General features: G+C 32.7%; 1 protein-coding gene across 1 annotated transcript; it reads right to left on the reverse strand.

Annotated features, from left to right (window-relative positions):
- Nucleotides 1-1,083: 1,083 nt before the first annotated feature.
- On the reverse strand, nt 1,084-2,559 carry LOC126880784 (glucose dehydrogenase [FAD, quinone]-like). The gene has a single exon (XM_050644842.1). It carries the CDS (start codon nt 2,557-2,559, stop codon nt 1,084-1,086), a length of 1,476 nt encoding a protein of 491 aa, XP_050500799.1.
- Nucleotides 2,560-22,028: the final 19,469 nt, after the last annotated feature.

Genomic DNA, 22,028 nt, shown 5'->3' on the forward strand with positions numbered 1-22,028 from the left:
TCAAGATGAGACTGGTGAATGCCCTTGTATTCTCAATATTTCTATACGGAGCAGAGACTTGGACTCTTCGCGCATGCGAGCGCCAAAAAATTGATGCCTTTGAGATGTGGTGCTGGAGAAGAATGCTGCGCATACCTTGGACAGCTCATAGGACAAACGTTTCCATTCTAAACCAACTCAATATTAAAAAAAGGCTGTCCACAATATGTCTGCAACGAATTCTGCAATTCTTTGGTCACGTAGTTCACAGAGATGACGACAGTTTGGAGAGATTAATTGTTTCTGGAAACGTTCCGGTGAGAAGATCAAGAGGACGATCACCAGCTAGATGGTCTGACCAAATAAAGCATTCAGCTGGAAACTCATTCTGCGAAGCTCTTAGAGCAGCTGATGATAGAGACCAATGGAGAAACATTGTTAGGAATATTGGAAGAAATCACGATCCTCAGTAATGGGGAAACGACAGGAGAGAGAGAGAGAGAGAGAGAGAGAGAGAGAGAGAGAGAGAGAGAGAGAGAGAGAGATCACTTTACGATTTGACAAACAAAAAAGAAATTGAAAATAAAAGTTGACAAAACTTTAAACGCGTTTTTTTTTTCAAAACTGCTTTTCTCAAAGGCGGTAGATATGGTAACTCAAAAACTATTTGGCCGATCCTCCTGGAATTTTCTATATCTTTTCTTTAAACATTTCGTGAGATAACGCTGTCGAAATATTTTTTGTTTTATATTAGACGTATCGGACGAGTTTGGCAACTGCCACTGTGACAGTGACATATTTAGTTGACATACTCCTCTGATACGTCTAAAGGTGGGAAAAAAATAAATATATTGTAAGTTTATAGATTTATAGCGCTAGATCTCCCACCTCCACTAGTTTCATTCCTTTTTATCTCACAATTTAATATGCTTTTCATCTTTTGCGGTATTTTGCCGGTTATTAGCGCGCTCATCACTGTATAATGATGCATATTGTTTTATGAAATAATTCTAAACGAAAAACTAGTAAACAGAAAATTCTATAATGTTTATGTAGAATACTATAAAATTAAAAATCAAAAAAGAAAAACATTTATTTAAAATTTTAAATTACACCGTACTCTTTTTTAATCACGTCTGCAAGTTTCTCTCCTATAACTAAACAATTCATACTGGGGTATCCTGATATAGGTCCTGGAAAAACGCTAGCATCTGCAACTCTTAATTTATTCACACCAAACACCTTAAGATTGTTATCGACAACTGCTCCTCCGCTTGGGTCTGCACCCATCGGACATGAAGACATAGGATGATATCCTGGCATGGTCAATTCTTTCATAAAGCATTCCCAACATTTTTTGGTATCATACTTACAGTGATTACATGCAGCTAAAGTAGGAGTTGCAAATTTTAAATTATATTTCTTAAATGTAGGTGTCTCTATAATTTTAAATAAAAAATTGATCGCCCTGTATATTTCCAACATATCTTCTTGATTTGTAAGTAAATTGGGGTTTATAAGTGGGTAGTCAAATGGATCATTGCTCTTTAATCTTATAGTACCATTGGCTTTTGTAGTCATATGTAATATCATAAATCTCAATGGAGTACTAAGTTTAATATTACTTAAAGTTTTATAATATTCATATTTCCACTTTAAAAAATTTTTTTCAAATAAATTAGTTTGATGGGTATCAATAAACATTGCTACATTAGGCAAATGACCATCTCTATTTTCGAAATTATAAAATCCAACACTTTGCGATGAAGTACTAGCCGTTAAACTTCCAGTATGATGCAGAAAATCTCTTAACTGATCTCCCATAGGTTCAATAGGTATTGATAAGTTCGAAGAAAAATATAGATTTGTTGTTAAAGCATGCTCTTTGAATCGAGTACCTACTTCCAAATTTTGAATTACATCAACACCAACATCTTCTAAATGTCTTTTTGGTCCTACTCCAGATAACATAAGAATTTGGGGACTAGCAATTGCCCCTCCAGAAATAATAATCTCTTTGTTTGCTCCCACATTATACGTTTTACCTCCCTTGGTAAACATAACACTCTCAGCTATTTTAGTTTCTTTGTTAATGACCACTTTCGTAACATAACTTCCCGTTAGAACTTTAAGATTTCGTCTTTCTAAAAATGGTTTGACGAATATGCTCCCCATATCCTCTCTCCTACCTTTATTTGTATATAATTGTGTTATTGATGCCCCTACTTGCGACGGGCTGTTATAGTCTGTTATATTAATTCCTAAATCTCTATTTGCGTCTAAGAATAAATCAGTAAGGGGATTATTAATTATCGCATGTTCCACTGTAAGAAGACCATTTGTTCCATGATAACTTAAATCTACAGGTGCTTCTGGATTGGTCCAATGAAAATTTTCAGATTTTTTAAAATAATCCAACATGTTTTCATACGACCATGAAGGATCATTGAGCATTCTTGACCATTGGTTAAAGTTCTCTGGGTTTGCTCGTACATATTGTAGGGAATTTACCAAAGTAGTACCTCCTACTCCCTTTCCTCTAGGTAGCACACACTTTTGGTCTTCCATACCTAAAATCATACTACTACTAATATTGTATTTATTACCTATTATTAAAAAATTATTTTTTGTATTTCTGTTTATTATAGTAGGGGAGGAAAGTATGCTAAATTTGCAGTTACTCGAGCGTTAAGGGGGCCTATTGGGTTGTGAAGAGTAGGTCCTAAAACCAAAAAAAGTTAAATTAGGTTTTCCATAAAGTGGGGGACTTTCCATTTTTTAATTTAATTTTCCATTTCCAACATTCGTTTTTCCCGATTATAGTGCCGTCTACCCATAATTCGAAAACATGTCTCGAATAAAAGTTACTTATTTTTACGTAAGTAATCCAAATCTGCAATAAAAAATGGGGGCTCCTATTTAAGATTTTAAAGTAATCCCCCACCCCAGCTCCGTGGGGCGTCGTGTTTGGTGTCATTTGATAGATTTTTCAAAAATATTGAATACATCTGATGTTCATTTCGCGAAACACCGCGGGGTTCGTATTTATAATTTTAAATTTTCACCCAGCCCTCTCCGTGGGGGGTCGTGTTTGGTATCATTTGATGGATTTTTGAAAAATATTAAACATGTATTTTTTACTTTTTCAATCTTACATTGATTTTGCAAAATATTCGTTTTTTTTTGTGAAACTTTGTGACTCACCCATTTCCTTATGCCCCGCTCAAACGTTTGAAATATACACTGTTTTGCATGTACTTAACTTATCTTGATCTGACGATTTCACGAATTATTAATTTCAAAGTTTTATGTGATTAATATCTTGACTAAAATTATACATAATTTCAAAATTTACCTTGCATTATTTATAATAGACCCTACATAATTACTCCATTAAAATGTTACATTTTTTAAGCCGTACCTTGCATTTGTTAGAGGAGTCAATTTTATTTCTTTGATGTGTAGGGGGGATCAGTAGAAGCTTATGTTCAAGTTTTGGGGTCGCCACCCTTGTCCCCCGGCCACCATCTTGGAAATGGTGTGCAAAGGGGTTTTGCGCTATATCTCGTAAACTACCAACCCTATGGAAAATCTAATTAAACATAAAATGTAGCAAATTAAATTTTCTACAATTTTATTTCTGTTACTTTTTATCGTCAAGTGGCCAACAAAAAAGATATAAACAAAAATATGTAAAAAAATTTTAACAAGATTCCTTTTGGAGGTTATAACTTTTTTCAGTTCATTTTAAAATAAAATAACATTTTAGCAATTTTGTAGAGGGTTTTTCAGCGAATAATTTCCACTATAAATTTGTTTAATTCTATTTATTTATATAGGTGTTACATCGCTCCAAACTTGACCAGATTCTCGAATGCTCATAGGGATATAATAAAAACAAAAGTTAGGCTTACTTTTCTATCTATATATATTTTTTATTCATACAATTTATTATGGTTTTAACATTCCTATGCTATTATTAATCTGTTTTTGACCTTTCTCCCCACTATAAAACTTATAACCCGAAGCATATATAGAAACGGCCCAAGAAGCTGTTTGAGGACAAATTCGCCGGTTCAGAAGAAAAATGACGCAAACGCATATTGCAAAATTCTTAAGAAGAGCAAAAAACGAATTTTTGTTATCAAAATCATAAAGTATGCTCAAAATTAGCCATTCACCACACCGTGGTCAGGATCTCGAGATATAAGCGTTTTTTGGGGCTTGTTTATGAAGTAACATAACTTTTTTGCTATTGTATATTTTGACTTAAAATTTTCCAGAAAACTTCTTCATGAATTATATTTTATTGTTAAGTTGATTAAAATTATAAACTAAAAAGGTTATCACTCAACTTTTTTAAGTAAACATGAAACTAACGAAATATGATGACAAAATGTTTAAAAACTAACAACTCCTTTTTTAATGTGTTTAAATATTTAGGACAAATCCCATTGTTATCTACATACGTCAGAGATTAAACAGTAAAATTTTCGAAAGGAAATATTTACAGCAACCAAAGATACAGCGAGGTAAATTTGAAAAATCATCAAAATTGATTTTCGGAATTTTTGTATAAAATTTGATTTTTGAATATGTTCCACCAAATCTAGATAAAAATAAACTTCATATTCGGATTCAGCGACCTCGAAAACATAAAAATAGACCAAAATTGGTCATTCACCTTAAATTTGATTTTCGTGGTCGGCATAAAGATTGCTGCCGCTCGATTAATATATAGATAGAAAAGTATTTTTTTTTTATTGTATTCCTATGAGAATTCGAGAATCTGGTCAAGATTGGAGCGCTGTAAAACCTAGATAATAAATAAAATTAAACAAATTTATAGCGAAAATTGTTCCTTGAAAAATCCTCTACAAAATCGCTATGATGTAATTTTGTTGTGAAATGAACGAAAAAAAGTTATAACCTCCAAAAGAAAACTTCTTACAAAATTTTCTCATATTTTTGTTTATAACTTTTTTGTTGGTCACTTGACGATAAAAAGTAATAGATATAATTGTATAAAATTTAATTTGCTACATTGTATGTGTAATTAAATTTTCTGTATGATTGCTAGTTTAGAAGATACAGCGCGAAAACCCTTTGCACCAATTTTTTCAATATGGCGGCCGGGGGACAAGGGTGGCGACCCCAAAAACTTGAACTTAAGCTTCTACTGAACCCCCCTACACGTTAAAAAAATAAAATTGACTCCTCTAAGAAATGCAACCTAAATGTAACATTTTAATGGACTAAATACACATTTTTGAGATGCGGTTGTTAAGCAGCTTCTAAAAACAAAAATATACAGGGTGTTTAATTAAAATTAAAGATAATGGACTATGCTAGACTTGAGTGAATCACCCTGTATATTTAAATTTATGTTTAAATAGTCCATAGTTAAATTTAAAAGTTGACGTATCCTAGCGTTTTTATAATTTTTTAAAATAATGACACATGACAACAATAATTTTATTCCATAAGTGGTTTCCATACATTATAATTTTAAATGATGTATTATTCATAAAGACCATGAAATCAGATTGTTAAAAATATAAAAATATACAGGGTGTTAAAAAATAAAGCTTATGGACTACGGTAGGCTTGCATGAATCACCCTGTACATTTAAATTTATGTTTAAAAGCACTCATTTTTATTTATGAAAATCTACGGGTCTCAGCGTTTTTTAAAATTGATTAAAACAAGGGCAGAAATAATTTTATTCCATATGTGCCTTCTTATATATACAGGGTGTTTCAGAAAAGGTAACACGATCTCTACGATAGGTGAAAAACTGAAAAATAATTGGGGTCTTCTTAGTATAAAATTTTTGTGACGGCATGCGTTTTCACGATACAGGGCGTTGAAGAACAAAAAGTTTTACACATTTTATTCACTATTCTTCCGAAACTACTGGCAACATCGTATATTGTTTGTTATACAAAAATTTTTACTAAGCCAAATAAAATATTGAAATAATAAATATGTTATTTTATTTTAAGTTTTTATTAAAAAAGATAAAATAGAAGAATGCATGAGAAGAACAATAAAGGATGAAGCCAAAAATGTATGTAAGGATAAGCCAAGCAGGGAAAATGTAAATGTAAATGTAAAATTAGTAATAAAAGATTATTATTCTAAGTTTTGGACATATTTCATGTCATGGGACATGAAATTACGATTGGCAGGGATAACCAGATACATGAACTAAAAAGATGAATCGTTCTTGGGTGGACAGCATTTGGAAAACGGAGAGAAACTTTTAAAAGTGAGTTGCCCACATGCCTAAAGAGAAAGGTATTTGATCAGTGCGTCCTCCCAGTCTTGACGTACGGATCAGAAACACTTACCTTACCTAAAGCCTCGGCTACCAAACTAAGAGTAACGCAGAGAAGAATGGAGCGGTCAATGTTAGGAATAACTCTGCGAGACAAAATCAAAAACGAAGAAATCAGGAGAAGAACAAAGGTGACTGACGTCATCAAAAGGATAGCCAGGTTGAAGTGGAGATGGGCAGGACACATAGCCAGAATGACAGATGGGCGATGGACAAAAAGGTTATTGGAATGGAGGCCAAGAGAAGACAAGAGAAGCGTCTGTTGACCGCCTACAAGATGGACAGGTGACGTAAGAAAGCTAAATAAAAACTGGATGAGAGCGGCGCAGGATAGACGTGGTTGGAAACGAGGGGAGGAGGCCTACGTTCAGCAGTGGACTTTTGAGGCTGGATGATGTTGATGATTGTAAATTTTTATTATTACCTCAAATGCGAATAAAATAATAACAAAGTTCTTTTACCGGCCTTCCGTTAGTTTTCGCAACCTAGTTTTCCATTTAGGTTCAAATGGTCACTTGGGTGTTACGTAACGTTTAGGTAGGGGGAGGGGGTACATAAAACGTTACGGTGCGTTACATGGGGGAGGGGGGTCAACAATCTTCAAAAATTGCGTTACGTAATACTTGAACGCTCCCATATATCGTAGGGGTACATTTACAGGCTACAACGTTTCTCCCCATGTGATAATCTGACGCGATCGAGTAACTGCAAAAATCCCCGCTTGGGCTCCCCTACCATTATTAAAATTTATCTGTTTTTTTAAATTACTTTTTAAAACATTAAGAATAACTTTTATGTATTTTTTAAGCCTTTAAAATGAAGATCTTTCAAAACCAAACATAAAAAAATTGTATGAGCCCGATTAGTGAACTTGTTGCTTAAATATTATAATTTGTTTATCCCAAGGAGTCAACTGTCGAAGGCTATAACTTTTTCAAAAAAAAATCAAAGGGAGTTCATCCAAGATCCACTCTGCTTCTAAAGACTGATATTTTTTTTAAACGCTTTTATTTAGTTCAATAGTTTGCGTCAAATCTTTAGATGTTCATTTGACGGCCTTTTCTCCAATGCAAATGAATAAAAATTTGCAGACATATGCATTCGTGGGAACAATAGACGAATAGTCAATAAAAACATTTTTGTGTTTATTAATTGTTTAGATAACAAAAAAAAACGATTTTAATGGAAAATGCTTAAATTCTCTTGTTTTTTACAATGTAAAACTTGAAACTTTTACGGATTGTAGCTAATAATATGAACTATACATAATTTTACTTTTTACGTTATGCTTTATCAATAAACAATAAAGTTTCAAATTTTTTGCTGGTTCCGACTACTTTTTATAATAGTACATCATATGTTTATACATATTTTAATAAACATTACGATATATTTTTATGTTTGAAAAGTGTAAGACTAAAAAGTAAAAAATAAAAAAATATGAAAAAATTTTTTAAGAAACGCTTTTCTTTAGTTACGAGTGACTAAAATTACTGTGACTATAACATTTTATAAAAAAATCAACCAAAAAGCAAAAAATAAAAAAATTGAAAAAATTTAACACGTTCGTTAAAGAAAAGCGTGGGGCGAAAACCGTTTATTCGATGAAGACGCGCCACGCTTTTCTTTGAGAAATGTGTTAAATTTTTTCAATTTTTTTTTTTATTTTTTGCTTTTTTTATAATATTTTATAGTCACAGTAATTTTAGTCACTCGTAACTAACAAAAAGCGTTTCTTAAAAAATTTTTCATATTTTTTTATATATTCTGATGTAAATAAATGCTTATAACATTTTTCAACCTCCTATTTCGGGTTTGAAAATAAGGGGGCTAATTTCGTTATAAAGGCTATATGACACTATACATTTTCTTGTATCATTTCTAATATCGTTTTTGATATGTCAAAAAAATGCATAGTGTCATACACAGATACAAGAAACGATATCAGAAACGATACAAGAATTTGAGTCAGACACAAATTCTTGTACAAGAACTGCGCCAATTTCTGCGCAAAGAGCAAAAACGTAAAACCTGTTGGTAAAACATCTAAAATGTCATAATTACTTACTCATAATGGCGGCTGAAATGAAAATGGGATCATGTATTGATGAATTTATTTGTGTTTTTGTAGATATTATTTATAAATCTTATATTGATACTTAATATACCGTTTGGTATGGACTACTGTTTTACTAATAACCATATATTTAGCTCCTAGTAAAGTTCAAACTATAAATTTAGGTTTCATGGTGCATAATTTTTTACAAAATACAATAGCTCCTTTTAGTTATTTTAGCACAAATATCAAAACAAAATAAAAACACAAATAATCAACCTCAAACAGTCAACGTAAAATTCTGGTTAACAGTAAAATGTTAATTAAAAGTTTATAAATTTTATAAAATCCTTAAAATCAGCTGTAGATGTAGATGCAGTACTACCATAACGTGACACGGGATGACAAACAAAATATCGACCAATCACGTGCCGAATTTCATACAATTTTCGATACAAGAACTTGCATAGTGTCATACAGGGCACAAATGTAGGTACAAGAAATGATACAAGAAAATGTATACAAGAAACGATATCAGAAACGATATTAGAAATGATACAAGAAAATGCATAGTGTCATGCAGCCTTAAACGTTTAGAACTGAAGCCGCCCCTGTATATCCTATGAGTTTCTAACTTGCAGGTTATTGTTGCTGAAGACAAAATCAAGGTTCAAAACAAAATGAAAATTCTGTACCACTAACTGAAGCCGAGATAATTGTTTTTGTTTTCTGAAATCGTAGTGACTTTATTTATAACAAATAAAAAATTATTTCACAGTCATTGACTAATGAAAGACTTATATTATCTTAAAATAAAAATTATTTTAACCTAAAATTACATTTAATTATTAAAAATGATTTTTAAAGTGAAGTGGAGATTTACTTTTCGTTACGAATGTGATTTATTGTGTCGGTTGCCCTTAGCAACGGTTAGCAACTTCTAATACATTGAATCACGGTTTTTGCTTTAAATTTTAAAGCACCACTTGGATTGACATGATATTTGGTAAACACAGAGATAACAGGCCAAAGAAAAAGGTGATATTGGGCCACGTTGTGCTTTTGTTCCGGGGGTGAGTTTCACCACTTATAAGGGGTGAAAAATATATGTTCAAAATATGTAAGTTCGGAAATGGATAAATCGTCTAATTCTAAGAACCTTTTGCTCTGTAGTTTTTTTTACCAAGTTAATACTTTTCGAGGTGTTTTCGAGTAACTGCCTTCATTTTTCAACAAAAGAAAACACGTTTTTAGGAGGTTTTTGTCAAATAACTCAAAAATGAAGTATTTTATTGAAAAAAACATTTTTAACAAAAATATAGCAAATTAAAAATTGAAAAGAATGATGTGCATGAACTCTCTAGACCCAGTACAAACAAAGTTCTAGCTAATGAAAAATAGGTTCATATCCGTCAAATTCAAAGTGAAATATTTCAACGTGAACCAAAAAATTATGCACTTTTTGGAGAAAATTCATTACAACTTTTTGAAAGTCTTTAAAAAAATATGTATATCTGTTTTTTAAAAAAGTTTATAGCATCAAAGGTAAGCAAGTTACGCTGAAAATAAAGTTTCTCTTTTTTTTTTGGTCAAAAAAATTCGGGAAAGTCTCCCTAATTAGCACCAAAAATGAAATTAATTCATAAAAAAAAAAGACTAAGTTTTTCAACCTAATAAAAATATTTGTAAATTAAATATTTTTAAAAGATTTTTAATTGAAAAACTTTATTGGCCCATTTCCTGGTGACAACCTCCAAGGCTTCTACAATATGCAAGCCAAATGGATGCTGCAGTGAAGACTAAAGGGAAGGAATTCTACACTATGCAATTCACAACCCCCGTCTGCAGCGTGGTAAAGTTCCAACGGAAAATGGACCTAGTTACTCTATAGGAGTAATACTAATATAAAAATAAAAATGTATACCATTTTTATTCATTCAGTTGCGGTGCGAAACCAAAACTGTCTTAATTTTTACTCAGATCAGAGAGTGCAGCCAGCACTCTTATCGACGATTTCACCTCCTGTTAGAGGCTCATCAGAGCCTATGCAGTCTCTGATGAGCCTCTAACAGGAGGTGAAATCGTCGATAAGAGTGCTGGCTGCACTCTCTGATCTGAGTAAAAATTAAGACAGTTTTGGTTTCGCACCGCAACTGAATGAATAAAAATGGTATACATTTTTATTTTTATTATTAATTCATTTTACTTCAAAGTTTTTTTACTAAGAGGACAAATTAACAAGGCCGCTGTCTTGTCCGGATGTTTGAGAGATGTGGTCTGGAGTAACCCATATATGAGAATGGACAGCAAAGTTAGAATTTATAAAACTTGCATCAGACCTGTTATGACCTATGGCATTGAATCTAGAGAAGATACCAATAAAACCAAAAGCATGCTACGAACAGCCGAAATGAAGGCACTAAGAGCAATAGCAGGGAAGACAAGAAGAGATAGAATACGAAACAACATCATCAGGGAACAATGTGGCGTGTAAGATGTAGTCAGATGTGGCAGGAAAAGACGAAGAGAATGGTTCAGTCATGTAAAAAGAATGGAGGGGCACAGACTACCAAAAATAGGGAACTTGCACTAAAAAATTTTTTTGCATAAAATTGTTAATTTATGTTTTAAAATGTTATATTCAAAATCTTACGTCTTAACAATGAATAGTGTACGTACAACATCTAATCAAAGTTTCGCGCCTAAAATTTCCGTTTTAAACAACTTCAAAAGTGAGACCTGGGGTCTGACGTCACAGGCCGCTCGTATCGTTTGTCCGTTCGGGGTGGGCTATTGCATTTAATGCAGTTTGCCCATAGATAAATAATATAGTTGAAATATCTTGTTTTACTCGGTGGCAAAAATGATTTATTCTGTGACAGGCAAAATATTAACATTTTATCTCTGTTGACATGTATCAAAAAGTTCTTTTTTATGAAATTACTTTTGTCGTTTCTTGTGTTGAAGAACAAAGAAGAAACAAGTAACTTAAAAATAAACAAAACTTTTAGTAATAAAAGTAAGAGTAACTAAAAAGTATTGGTGCTACTATAGTATGCGGTCTACAGTCGGGTTTCTACTATAGCTTGCGGTCTACCGAGGGATGCGGTGTAAGTATAAGCTGAGATGATAAAGATATTAACTTGTAAAATTACAATAATGATTCTTCTTATTTATGCGTATTATTAACTTTGTAAAGAAGGATTTTGTTGGCTATGTACACGTTCTATCGGTACGTCTGCTAATCACCATAATCTTTTCTCAGAAGGCTTTGAACACAATAATGAAAGGCTCCAGTAGGTACTAATAAACATTACAATAAAATATAATATTTATTATAATGCAAATTACACCGTAATCTTTTCCAGGATATACGAAATCCTTCGATTAGAGGTAGGTATATCAAACCCACGGGATAAACCCTATACTATAATATAATGGTAGCAAACTATTGTTATAAACGGTTTAATTAAACATGCTTATTAATAACTCTTACTTATTTGCCTTGACACCTCGCATTTCTCCAATAGACTAGCTTTTACTACTTTTTATAAAAGTTGCCACGATGAAGACATCAACGGTAGGTAAGTTAGTCAGATTGACCTTTTGAAAAACCCTCGTCCGTCATATTATGCGTTTTAAACTCTTTACAAAGTAGCACTCAACTTTATCAATTTCAGTTTAAAACTAAGCTGATAGGGGAACTACTTATTACAATATATAAGATGAACATAAATAATACCTAGGAATTTTCCATTAAAGACGATTAAAATCTAATATACCCGTGATACCTACCCTAATCGCGTTGTTTCCGACTAGCTAGCCCGGTTGACGGTGGCATGACAGTGGCCCGTGACGTCGAACCAATAGAAGGACGTTCAAGAGCCTCCTAAGATATTTGAATTTTATAGCATTTTAAAAGCGTCGTAATTAGCGTACGGGTTAAAAATATTTGTTTTTTTCGCATGCAAGCGTTTTAAGATCATGTTACCTTATGTTTTTTAAGATCATTTTAATATTTAAAAATTTATGCAAGTTCCCTATTGCTCTAGAAGGAAAACCAGGAGGCAAGCCTTCACCGGGGAGACCACCAAAAAGATGGAGAGATAGCTGGCAGTCTACCTCTCAAGAAATACTTCAACGTCGGAATTAACAGATCAACAGATCTACAACAAATATAAGAAGAAGAAGTTTTTTTACTCTCCTATGTGTCATTTATGTCTGTAAGTTTCATCGGTTCAAAGGGCTTATTTTTGAAGGGGCTGTAGTTAAAAGGACTTGAACTAATCAATAATCACGAGTGTATGCAAATATAGAACAGCCATATCTTAACCAATTTTTCCTTCCAAAAAAAGCAAAAATTCCAAAATATTTAGAAAAGCAAAAACTATTTTTTTTACTCTTTGTGATTTTTGGTCACAGTAATAAATTTTAAGATATTTTGAAATAAAAAACATTTTTTTCAAAATTAAAAAAGATTTACTTGAAAACCGATTTTTTTTAAATAAGTCGTTTGAACCGATGATACTTACAGATCATATAAATAATACATGAGCAAAGTAACTTTTAGGGATGGCGGTTTTTGACAAAACACCGGTTTTCGGTTATACCGGTTTTTTTACTTACGGTTTAACCTGGCGGTTATAACCGTCAAAAAAAAAATGGTTATTCCAAAAACCGGTTTTCAGTTTTTGCAATAGCCAATAACCATTAGGTAACAATGCTACATTTACATTGCACTTTAGTTTGTGATACTCCATTCAAATCGATATAAATATAGATACTATCGAAAGAATGTATCGATACCAAGATAATCAATCGACATATAAACAGCATTGGGATCGTACCCAACCGGGATCGAAAATAGAAATCAGTCATCAGTGTTGCCAAATCGGTTTCGGTCAGCTTAAAATTTCATCATCGCGCGCTCGGGGTGAAAAATTTCCCCATTTTTTCTCTGAATTCATTATTTTTTCCAGAGATAGTAACTTATCCGGTTTTCACCGGTTATTACTGTAAAAAGAAAAAACCGGTTAAAACCGGGAAAAAAAACAACCGGAAAACCCGATTGTTGCAGAGTAAAAAACCGGTTTCCGGTTATAACCGGTAGGTTTTTCCCATCTTTAGTAACTTGTGAAGCGGTAACGATTAATTTAATTTAAGATGGTAATTAGGGGATGATTTTCCCGAGGTTTTTAACAAAACAAAAAGAGATCAATTTTATTTTCAGCGTAACTTGCTTACTTTTGATGATATAAACTTAAAAAAACAGATATAAGTACATACTTTTTTTAAACACTTTAAAATGTTGTAATTATTTTTGTCCAAAAAGTGCATGATTCTTTTGGTTATTTCACGTTGAAATAATTCACTTTGAGATGTGACGGATATGAACCTATTTTTCATTAGCTCGAACTTTGTTTCTACTGAACAGATGAAATAACGATAGCTTGTAAACAGTAAAAATTTTCTTTAATTAAGGGTAACAAAAATAAAAATAGCCAAAAATTGACATAGGAGGTTGGGAACTTTCACCATCGGTATTATAAGTTGCTAACCGTTGCTAAGGGCAACCGACACAATAAATCACATTTGTAACGAAAAATAAATCTCCACTACATTTTAAGAATCATTTTTAATAATTAAGTGTAATTTTCTGTTAAAAGAATTTTTATTTTAAGATAATTTAAGTCTTTCTTTAGCCAATGACTGTGAAATAATTTCTTAATTGTTATAAATAAAGTCACTACCATTTAAGAAAACAAAAACAATTATCTCGGCTTCAGTTGGTCGTAGAAAATGTTTATTTTGTTTTGAATCTTTATTTTCTCTTCAGCAATAATAACCTGCAAGTTATAAACTCATAAGATTCACATAGTCCTGTCGCCAGGGGGGGTACAACGGCCTCCTTAATTCAGATGGACTTACCCAAGTTTTTTTTATATATTTTGACCCGTAGAATACGAATTTTTTGGGTAACAGTTGATCCGGATGTCGATAAGATTGTTATAGACAAAGAACTTGAGGAATTACATAACAGAGATTTCTCGCAAAACAAAACATCTTTTTGTATTTTTTGGTTCATTTTAAGCAAAAAATATTCCTACAAGTTTTTTCGTAGAATGCATAGTTTTCGAGGTAACCGCGGTTGAACTTTCAAAAAATCGAAAAATTGCAATTTATGAACCCGAATAACTTTTGACTAAAAAGTAAAGTAGCAATTCTGCTTACCGCATTTGAAAGTTTAAGTCAAATTATATCGGTTTTGATTATTTGCATTGCTAAAAATTAATTTTTTTATAGTTAAACTAATCTTTAAACACATAGTGTTTCCCGTGCCTAATACATACGTTTTAACGCATGCTACGTAGAAATTGCCTCGCTTGCACTTGTAGCTACTCTACCTACTCGTTCGATTTTAAATGAGAAATCATAGAAAACATCACTCACATACTAGGTGTTTATAGCTTTATATTAACAATATTAACAATAAAATAATAAATTTATAGCAATGCAAATAATCAAAACCGATATAATTTGACTTAAACTTTCAAATGCGGTAAGCAGAATTGTTACTTTATTTTTTAATCAAAAGTTATGAGGGTTCAAAAATTACAATTTTTCGATTTTTTGAAAGTTTAACCGCGGTTATCTCGAAAACTATGCATTCTACGAAAAAACTTGTAGGAATATTTTTTGCTTAAAATGACCCAAGAAATACAAAAAGATATTTTGTTTTGCGAGAAATCGCTGTTATGTAATTCCTCAAGTTCTTTGTCTATAACAATCTTATCGACATCCGGATCAACTGTTACCCAAAAAATTCGTATTCTGCGGGTCAAAATATATAAAAAAACTTGGGTAAGTCCATCTGAATTAAGGAGGCCGTTGTACCCCCCCTGGCGACAGGACTAACAGGAGCGGCTTCAATTCTAAACGTTTATAACAAAATTTGTCCCCCTATTTTCAAACCCGAAATAAGAGGTTGAAAAATGTTATAAGCATTTATTTACATCAGAATATGAAAATATCAGTCTTTATAAGGAAAGTGGATCTTGGATTAACTCTCTACGATTTTTTTTACCTTGGTATAGCCTTCGACATTTGACCCCTTGGGATAAACAAATTATAATATATACGCAACAAGTTCACTAATCGGGCTCTACAATTTTTTTTTTGTTTGGTTTTGAAGGATCTTCATTTTAAAGCCTTAAAAATACATAAAAGTTATTTTTACAATAAATAATACAATTGCAAAAAATGGCCACTTTTGAATTTTCGCAGGCTGTTTTGCAATAACGTATTAAAGAAATTATACTTGTCATAGCTCAGATTGTAGATTTTTTAATTTGCTACAATTTTCTTTAAAAATTACACTCGCACTTAAAAATATTAAAAGAAATCAGAGAACAGCTACAATAGACATAAGCAAGCTTAAAGAACCCAACGTAAAAGAATGTCTTCAACACGAACTGCATAAGAACTGTAGAGATCTGAACTAGACACCAATGACATTGACGAGCACTGGGAGCAACTAAAACATTGCATACTAGAACCTTATAAAGATATACTAAAGACTTCCACAAGGAGAAAAGAGGAATGGATGAATGACGAGATACTGAATATGATGGAACAACGGAGACAATATAAGAACAAAAATGACAATAAATACAGGGAGATTAACCACGAGATAAGGAAGATGATAAAGCAGGCAAAAGAAAAACACTTTGAAGAGAAATGCAAAGAGACCGAGGATCTCCAAAAAAGATACGATCTGTTTAACCTACATAAGAAAGTCAAAGAAATGGCTGGACTAAGAAAGCAAAATCTAACTGGTGCACTTCTGGATAGACACGGGGTCACTATAACAGAGACCGATGAGAAAGTACAACGTTGGGCAGAATACATCGCTGAACTGTTCGATGATGAAAGAGGGTACCTGGAACACATAGAACTTACTTCAGGAGAAATAGGTCCATATATTACAACGGAAGAAATAATACATGCGTTAAAAACAATGAAGAACAGAAAAAGCCCAGGACCTGACATGCTTCCTATCGACCTTTTAAAAATTATAGATGAGCAGCATATTGATATTTTAGTGGTACTCTTGAACAAAATTTATAGCTCAGTTACATTACCCAAAGAATGGTTGACGTCGATCTTTATTTGCCTCCCTAAAAAGAAAAACGCACGAGAATGCGGCGACTACCGCACCATTAGTTTGATGTCCCATGTGCTAAAGTTGCTACTGAAAGTCATCCATAACCGAATATATCATAAACTAGACGTAGACATTAATGATACGCAATTTGGGTTTCGCAAAGGCCTGGGAACTCGTGAAGCTCTTTTTTCACTTAACATACTTATACAAAGGTGCCTGGACGTCAATCAAGATATATATGCGTGTTTTATTGACTATAATAAAGCATTTGACAAAGTACGACATGAACAATTAATGCATGTTCTGGAATCAAGGAAGCTGGACTACAATGACCTCAGGATTATATCGAATTTATACTATAAGCAACGAGCAAAAGTACGTGTTAACGATCAGCTGTCGGAGGAAATTGAAATCAGACGTGGAGTGAGACAGGGATGCGTGTTGTCGCCGGTTCTTTTTAATGCCTACTCGGAAGAGATCTTGAAAAAAGCTCTGGATGGTGAAACAGCTGGAATAAAGGTAAATGGAGTTCCCATTAACAACATTAGATATGCGGATGACACTGTCATCTTAGCTGAAAATATTGGGGATCTTCAGAGGCTGGTGACCAGAATAGCAGAGTTTGGAGAAGAATATGGGCTAACAATGAATGTCAAGAAGACAAAGTTTATGAGAATATCGAAAACTCAAAGAAATAACGAAAATCTCGTCATCAACGGATCCAATATCGAACGAGTCGATCAATATGCATACCTTGGAACAATGATCAACTCCACACGAGATTACTTACAGGAAATCAAAATCAGGATAGAAAAGGCTAGAGCAAATTTTAACAAAATGAGGAAAGTGCTCTGCACAAGAGATTTGAAGTTGGAGCTAAGAGTTAGGTTGGCTAGGTGCTACGTTTTCTCGACTCTGTTTTATGGAATGGAAGCTTGGACCTTGAATGCTGCATCAATGAAGAAACTAGAATCATTCGAGCTGTGGGTGTACAGAAGAATTCTGAAAATATCGTGGACAGAACACGTTACAAACAAAGAGGTTCTGAGAAGGATGAATAAAGAAATGGAAATCCTAAATACCATCAAAACAAGAAAATTGGAATATCTCGGACATATTTCACGTGGAGAGAGATACAGCTTGCTCCAATTGATTATGCAGGGAAAGATTCAAGGAAAGAGAAGCATAGGGCGACGCAGAATATCGTGGCTGCGCAACCTGAGAGAGTGGTACGGATGTACATCAAATGAACTTTTCAGAGCAGCCATCTCTAAAATACGAATAGCTATGATGATTGCCGACCTCCGCCGCGGAGATGACACTTAAAGAAGAAGACAATTTTCTATTTAAAAGTTTTTCTCTAAAATGAATATCCTAAGCTGCTAAATTAAAAGTCTTTAAAAATTGCAAATTTAACAAATGAAAAACGTCATAAATAAATAACCGCACACAATTTTTGGTTACATTTTAGTAGAAGTTATTCCTGTCATCGTCCTTTACAACACGTGGTAGGTTTCAAAAATTCCTGAATTATATCCTGAAATCGACTTATTTTTCACCCACAGCTTGGACTAAATTATGATTTCACTACTAGTGTAAGAAAGAGAGGTTGAACCTTGCAAAATGGACACAAGTCCGGTTTTATTTTTGTCCGTTATATCAAGGGCCCACATAACAATGATGTTCGCATCATGTTCTAAGCATATACTATCAACATTCGTCGGAGTATATTCTGTGTAGTATATGCGTAGTACAAGCATAGCATGTACCTTAAAAAACATTCTAAATTTCATGTTCTTTGCATATACTTTAAAGTATATTCTCGTACCGAATATACTGAGTACATTCGTGTACGTAGTATCTCGGAATATTCGTAAAAGTTTATTCTTAGAATATACCTTTATCGAATATTCTTAGCACATACTTATAAGTACATTCTTAACACATACTTATAAGTAGATACTTTTAAAATATCTTAAAAATAATATGTATGTATAGTATAGGAAGTATGAATAATATTAGCCTTATCAACTTCGTTATATTTTAGAATAATTAATAAAATTTATGTATGTAGGTATATAGTATTAGACGAATTTCATTTCAAAATTGTTGTATGGTAAAAAAGTTTAAACATTAATTGTATTAACGTTTACATAGATACTATTAAAAATTCGTTTTCATAATTGAAATGACTTTACCATTGCGAGTTTATCATGAATCATGAGTATTTTTATATCCTTGGAATTTGAATTTAGGTACATTCAATTCAAAATGGGCCATTTCGCAGAACCAAAACGTGTCAAACTGCACAACCAAAGCAACCAAAGGCTTTGGCGTTGCCAACCGTCGAGTAAGCTTTTTCCGTCAACTTACCTTAAAAATTCCCACTTTTATAAAAAAAACTTCCCTCCTGTTTACAAAATCTGAGAAGATATGTTTAATTATTTTCAAATATTTTGATTTTTTCTTAATATTTTACAATTTGGAATGGATAAGTTACCTTTTGAGTTAACTTTTTCCCTTTATCACCTTTTATGTTGAAAATTCCCGCAAAAAGGGAAATTTCTCTCCGTTTGGCAACACTGACCACCGATGTTATTCCACAATATTCATACATTCATATCCCCCATCTGACCATTTCTTACCTGAATGGATCAGGGATAGGAAAAAACCGTAAAATATGAAAAAGAAAACAGGCATTATTTCATTATTTGTATCATCTATGGATCTATGTAGTGTTGAGGATGAAGACGAATGATGTAGTACTAGGACTAAAGAACATACATACAATAGCTTTATTGTAATATCTTTATTTTGTTTGCGGTGCTTCAAAATACATAAAATATAATCTATTTTGGTAACTCATTAAATAGGTAAGTACATATAAGTATTATATAAATTTTAGTTACTTATGCATAGTTTAGTTTAGCTAAATATATAATGATTTATATAAATAACTAAAATTTATAAATATGTACTTACTTTTTAAGTAATATTGTAGAATGTAGGTACTAACTACATTCTCATTTGCAATTAAAATATGTAAATATAATAAGTATTTGGTAGAACCAGTAGAACCTAAGATGAGATTAGGTGATGCTGAAAACATACTTCTAAGCAATATAGCACTTTCTTAGAATATTCTTAAAAATATATATTCTTCCCATTCAAAGATGTGCGGTAGTAGGTACGTTCTAATATATAAATAGAAGGTTTATAGCACTTCCTTGGAATATTCTAAAAAGTACCTTCTTGGTATAAACTAAAAAGATGTGCGGTAGTATGTTCTAAGTATACACATAGAAGGTTTATAGCACGTCCTTGGAATGTTCTAAAAAGAACATTCTTGGTATATACTGAAAAGAAGTGCGGTAGTACATTCTAAGTATATACATAGAACGTTTAAGTACTGTAATGTAGTATATACTCAGTATGTGCTCTGCACATTCGCAATGGTAATTACGCATATTCTCAGTATATACTTTTTCTGAAAAGTATGTTCTATGAATCTACTAAGAACATGAAATTGTTATGTGGGGGGTGCTTATTATAAAACTAACTTTTTCTGAAAAAATTTCGTCCCGGAACCCCTTTTCACCCCTTTAAAGGGGGTAATTTGTGGTTTTTGCGGAACGTAGCCCTTCCTGTATCTTTTACAAAAAAATTTTTTTATAGAAATATGAAGAGGACTATATTTTCTACGATTTATTTCCAACAGCATATGTCTATCATCCACCGTTTAGCGGGGGTGGCGCCCCAAAGTTTACAAGTTTTTAAAAAATATGTTTTTAAAAAATATATATTTTTCCCTAACTGTAACAGAAATTAAGAAGAAATCCTGCGGAAATTATTCACAAATAAGTGACTGATTTTTTTGTATATGTTTCACTTAAGGTTAATTGCCCTATTTTTAATTACAGGGTGTTACAGTTTGAAAAACCCCTTTTTATACCATCTGAACCGTTTATGCTAGAGTAAAAAGACTTTCAGCGATTACCCATGTACTGGTGCTATTTACAAATTTGTATAATGCATCCCCATTTTTCCCCGGAACCACCAAAAAAAAAGAAGAATTAATAAATAAAGTGATTTTCTTGGAATCCTTCACACACAATGCCCTTTATTAATATGGTTTATATATCATTTTGTGCACGTTATTATTACCCATGCATGGACACCAAAAGCGCTTTCCTAGTGCAACCCCTGTAGCAAAAAAAAATAAAATGGGGGTTGAATTTTTTTTTGTTTTCTGCTTTTTGATCCATATGGGCATATGCTTCATCAATAGTGCTTTTCAAAAATATATATGGTTATTGCAACATCCCTGCGGAAACCACCCCTATCCTTGAAAATATACTGCAGAAACTACCCCTATCCCTTGGCGAGGATGTTTTTACGATTTTCTCATTACCTATGCATTCTTTTTAAACAAAACTTATACAAGGTTAAAGACCACTATTTACTCTAAAAATTAGACCCTATTCATTTTTTTCGTGTAAGCAACTGTTACGGCACAGTGGCGCCGTAAACCTCATAAATGCTTTGGCGGGCTCCAGTTTTTGTTTTTTTTTTCGTCATCTGTTCGTTTTATTGATAAAGTACTTATGTAAAATAAAACAACACAGTGTAACCTACAAATTATGACCTATGCACATTTTACAATCTTTGCGCCCCAAAGCCACAGTGGTGGCCCAAAATCAATTTTTGCATATTTTCGACACCTACACGCATTTTATTGCATTAATGCTACCTTAATAGCACAATATTTACCCTTAAGTGGTCGCTAAGCAGTGGCGGATCCAGGGAGGGGTGATGGGGGTGATCACCCCCCCTCTCAAACCAAGTGATTATATTCAAAGATTATAAAAACATTCATTTATTTATATAGAAATACTTATATTATATTATTATTTTTATAAGAATGGCGTACTTTTTATGCTTTACCGACAGTGGAGGATCCAGCATCGTTAAGAGAGGGGTGCAAATTGGCTAAATTTCTATAAAAATAAAAGAATATTTTTATAATCTTTGAATATAATATCACTTGGTTTGAGAGGGGGGAAGGCGATCACCCCCATCACCCCTCCCTGGATCCGCCACTGCTTAGCGACCACCTAAGGGTAAATATTGTGCTATTAAGGTAGCATCAATGCAATAAAATGCGTGTAGGTGGCGAAAATATGCAAAAATGATTTTGGGCCACCACTGTGGCTTTGGGGCGCAAAGATTGTAAAATGTTCATAAGTCATAATTTGTAGGTTACACTGTGTTCTTTTATTTTACATAAGTACTTTATCAATAAAACGAACAGATGACGAAAAAAAAAACAAAAACTGGAGCCTGCCAAAGCATATATGAGGTTTACGGCGCCACTGTGCCGTAACGGCTGCTTATACGAAAAAAATGAATAGGACGTAATTTTTAGAGTAAATAGTGCTCTTTAACCTTGTATAAGTTTTGTTTAAAAAGAATGCATAGGTAATGAGAA

This window comes from Diabrotica virgifera, chromosome 2 (assembly GCF_917563875.1).
Source record: "Diabrotica virgifera virgifera chromosome 2, PGI_DIABVI_V3a".
Lineage (NCBI taxonomy): Eukaryota > Metazoa > Arthropoda > Insecta > Coleoptera > Chrysomelidae > Diabrotica > Diabrotica virgifera.

Excerpts from the sequence above, each read along its gene's own strand:
- LOC126880784 (XM_050644842.1), bottom strand. The coding sequence starts at position 2,559 with ATGATTTTAGGTATGGAAGACCAAAAGTGTGTGCTACCTAGAGGAAAG.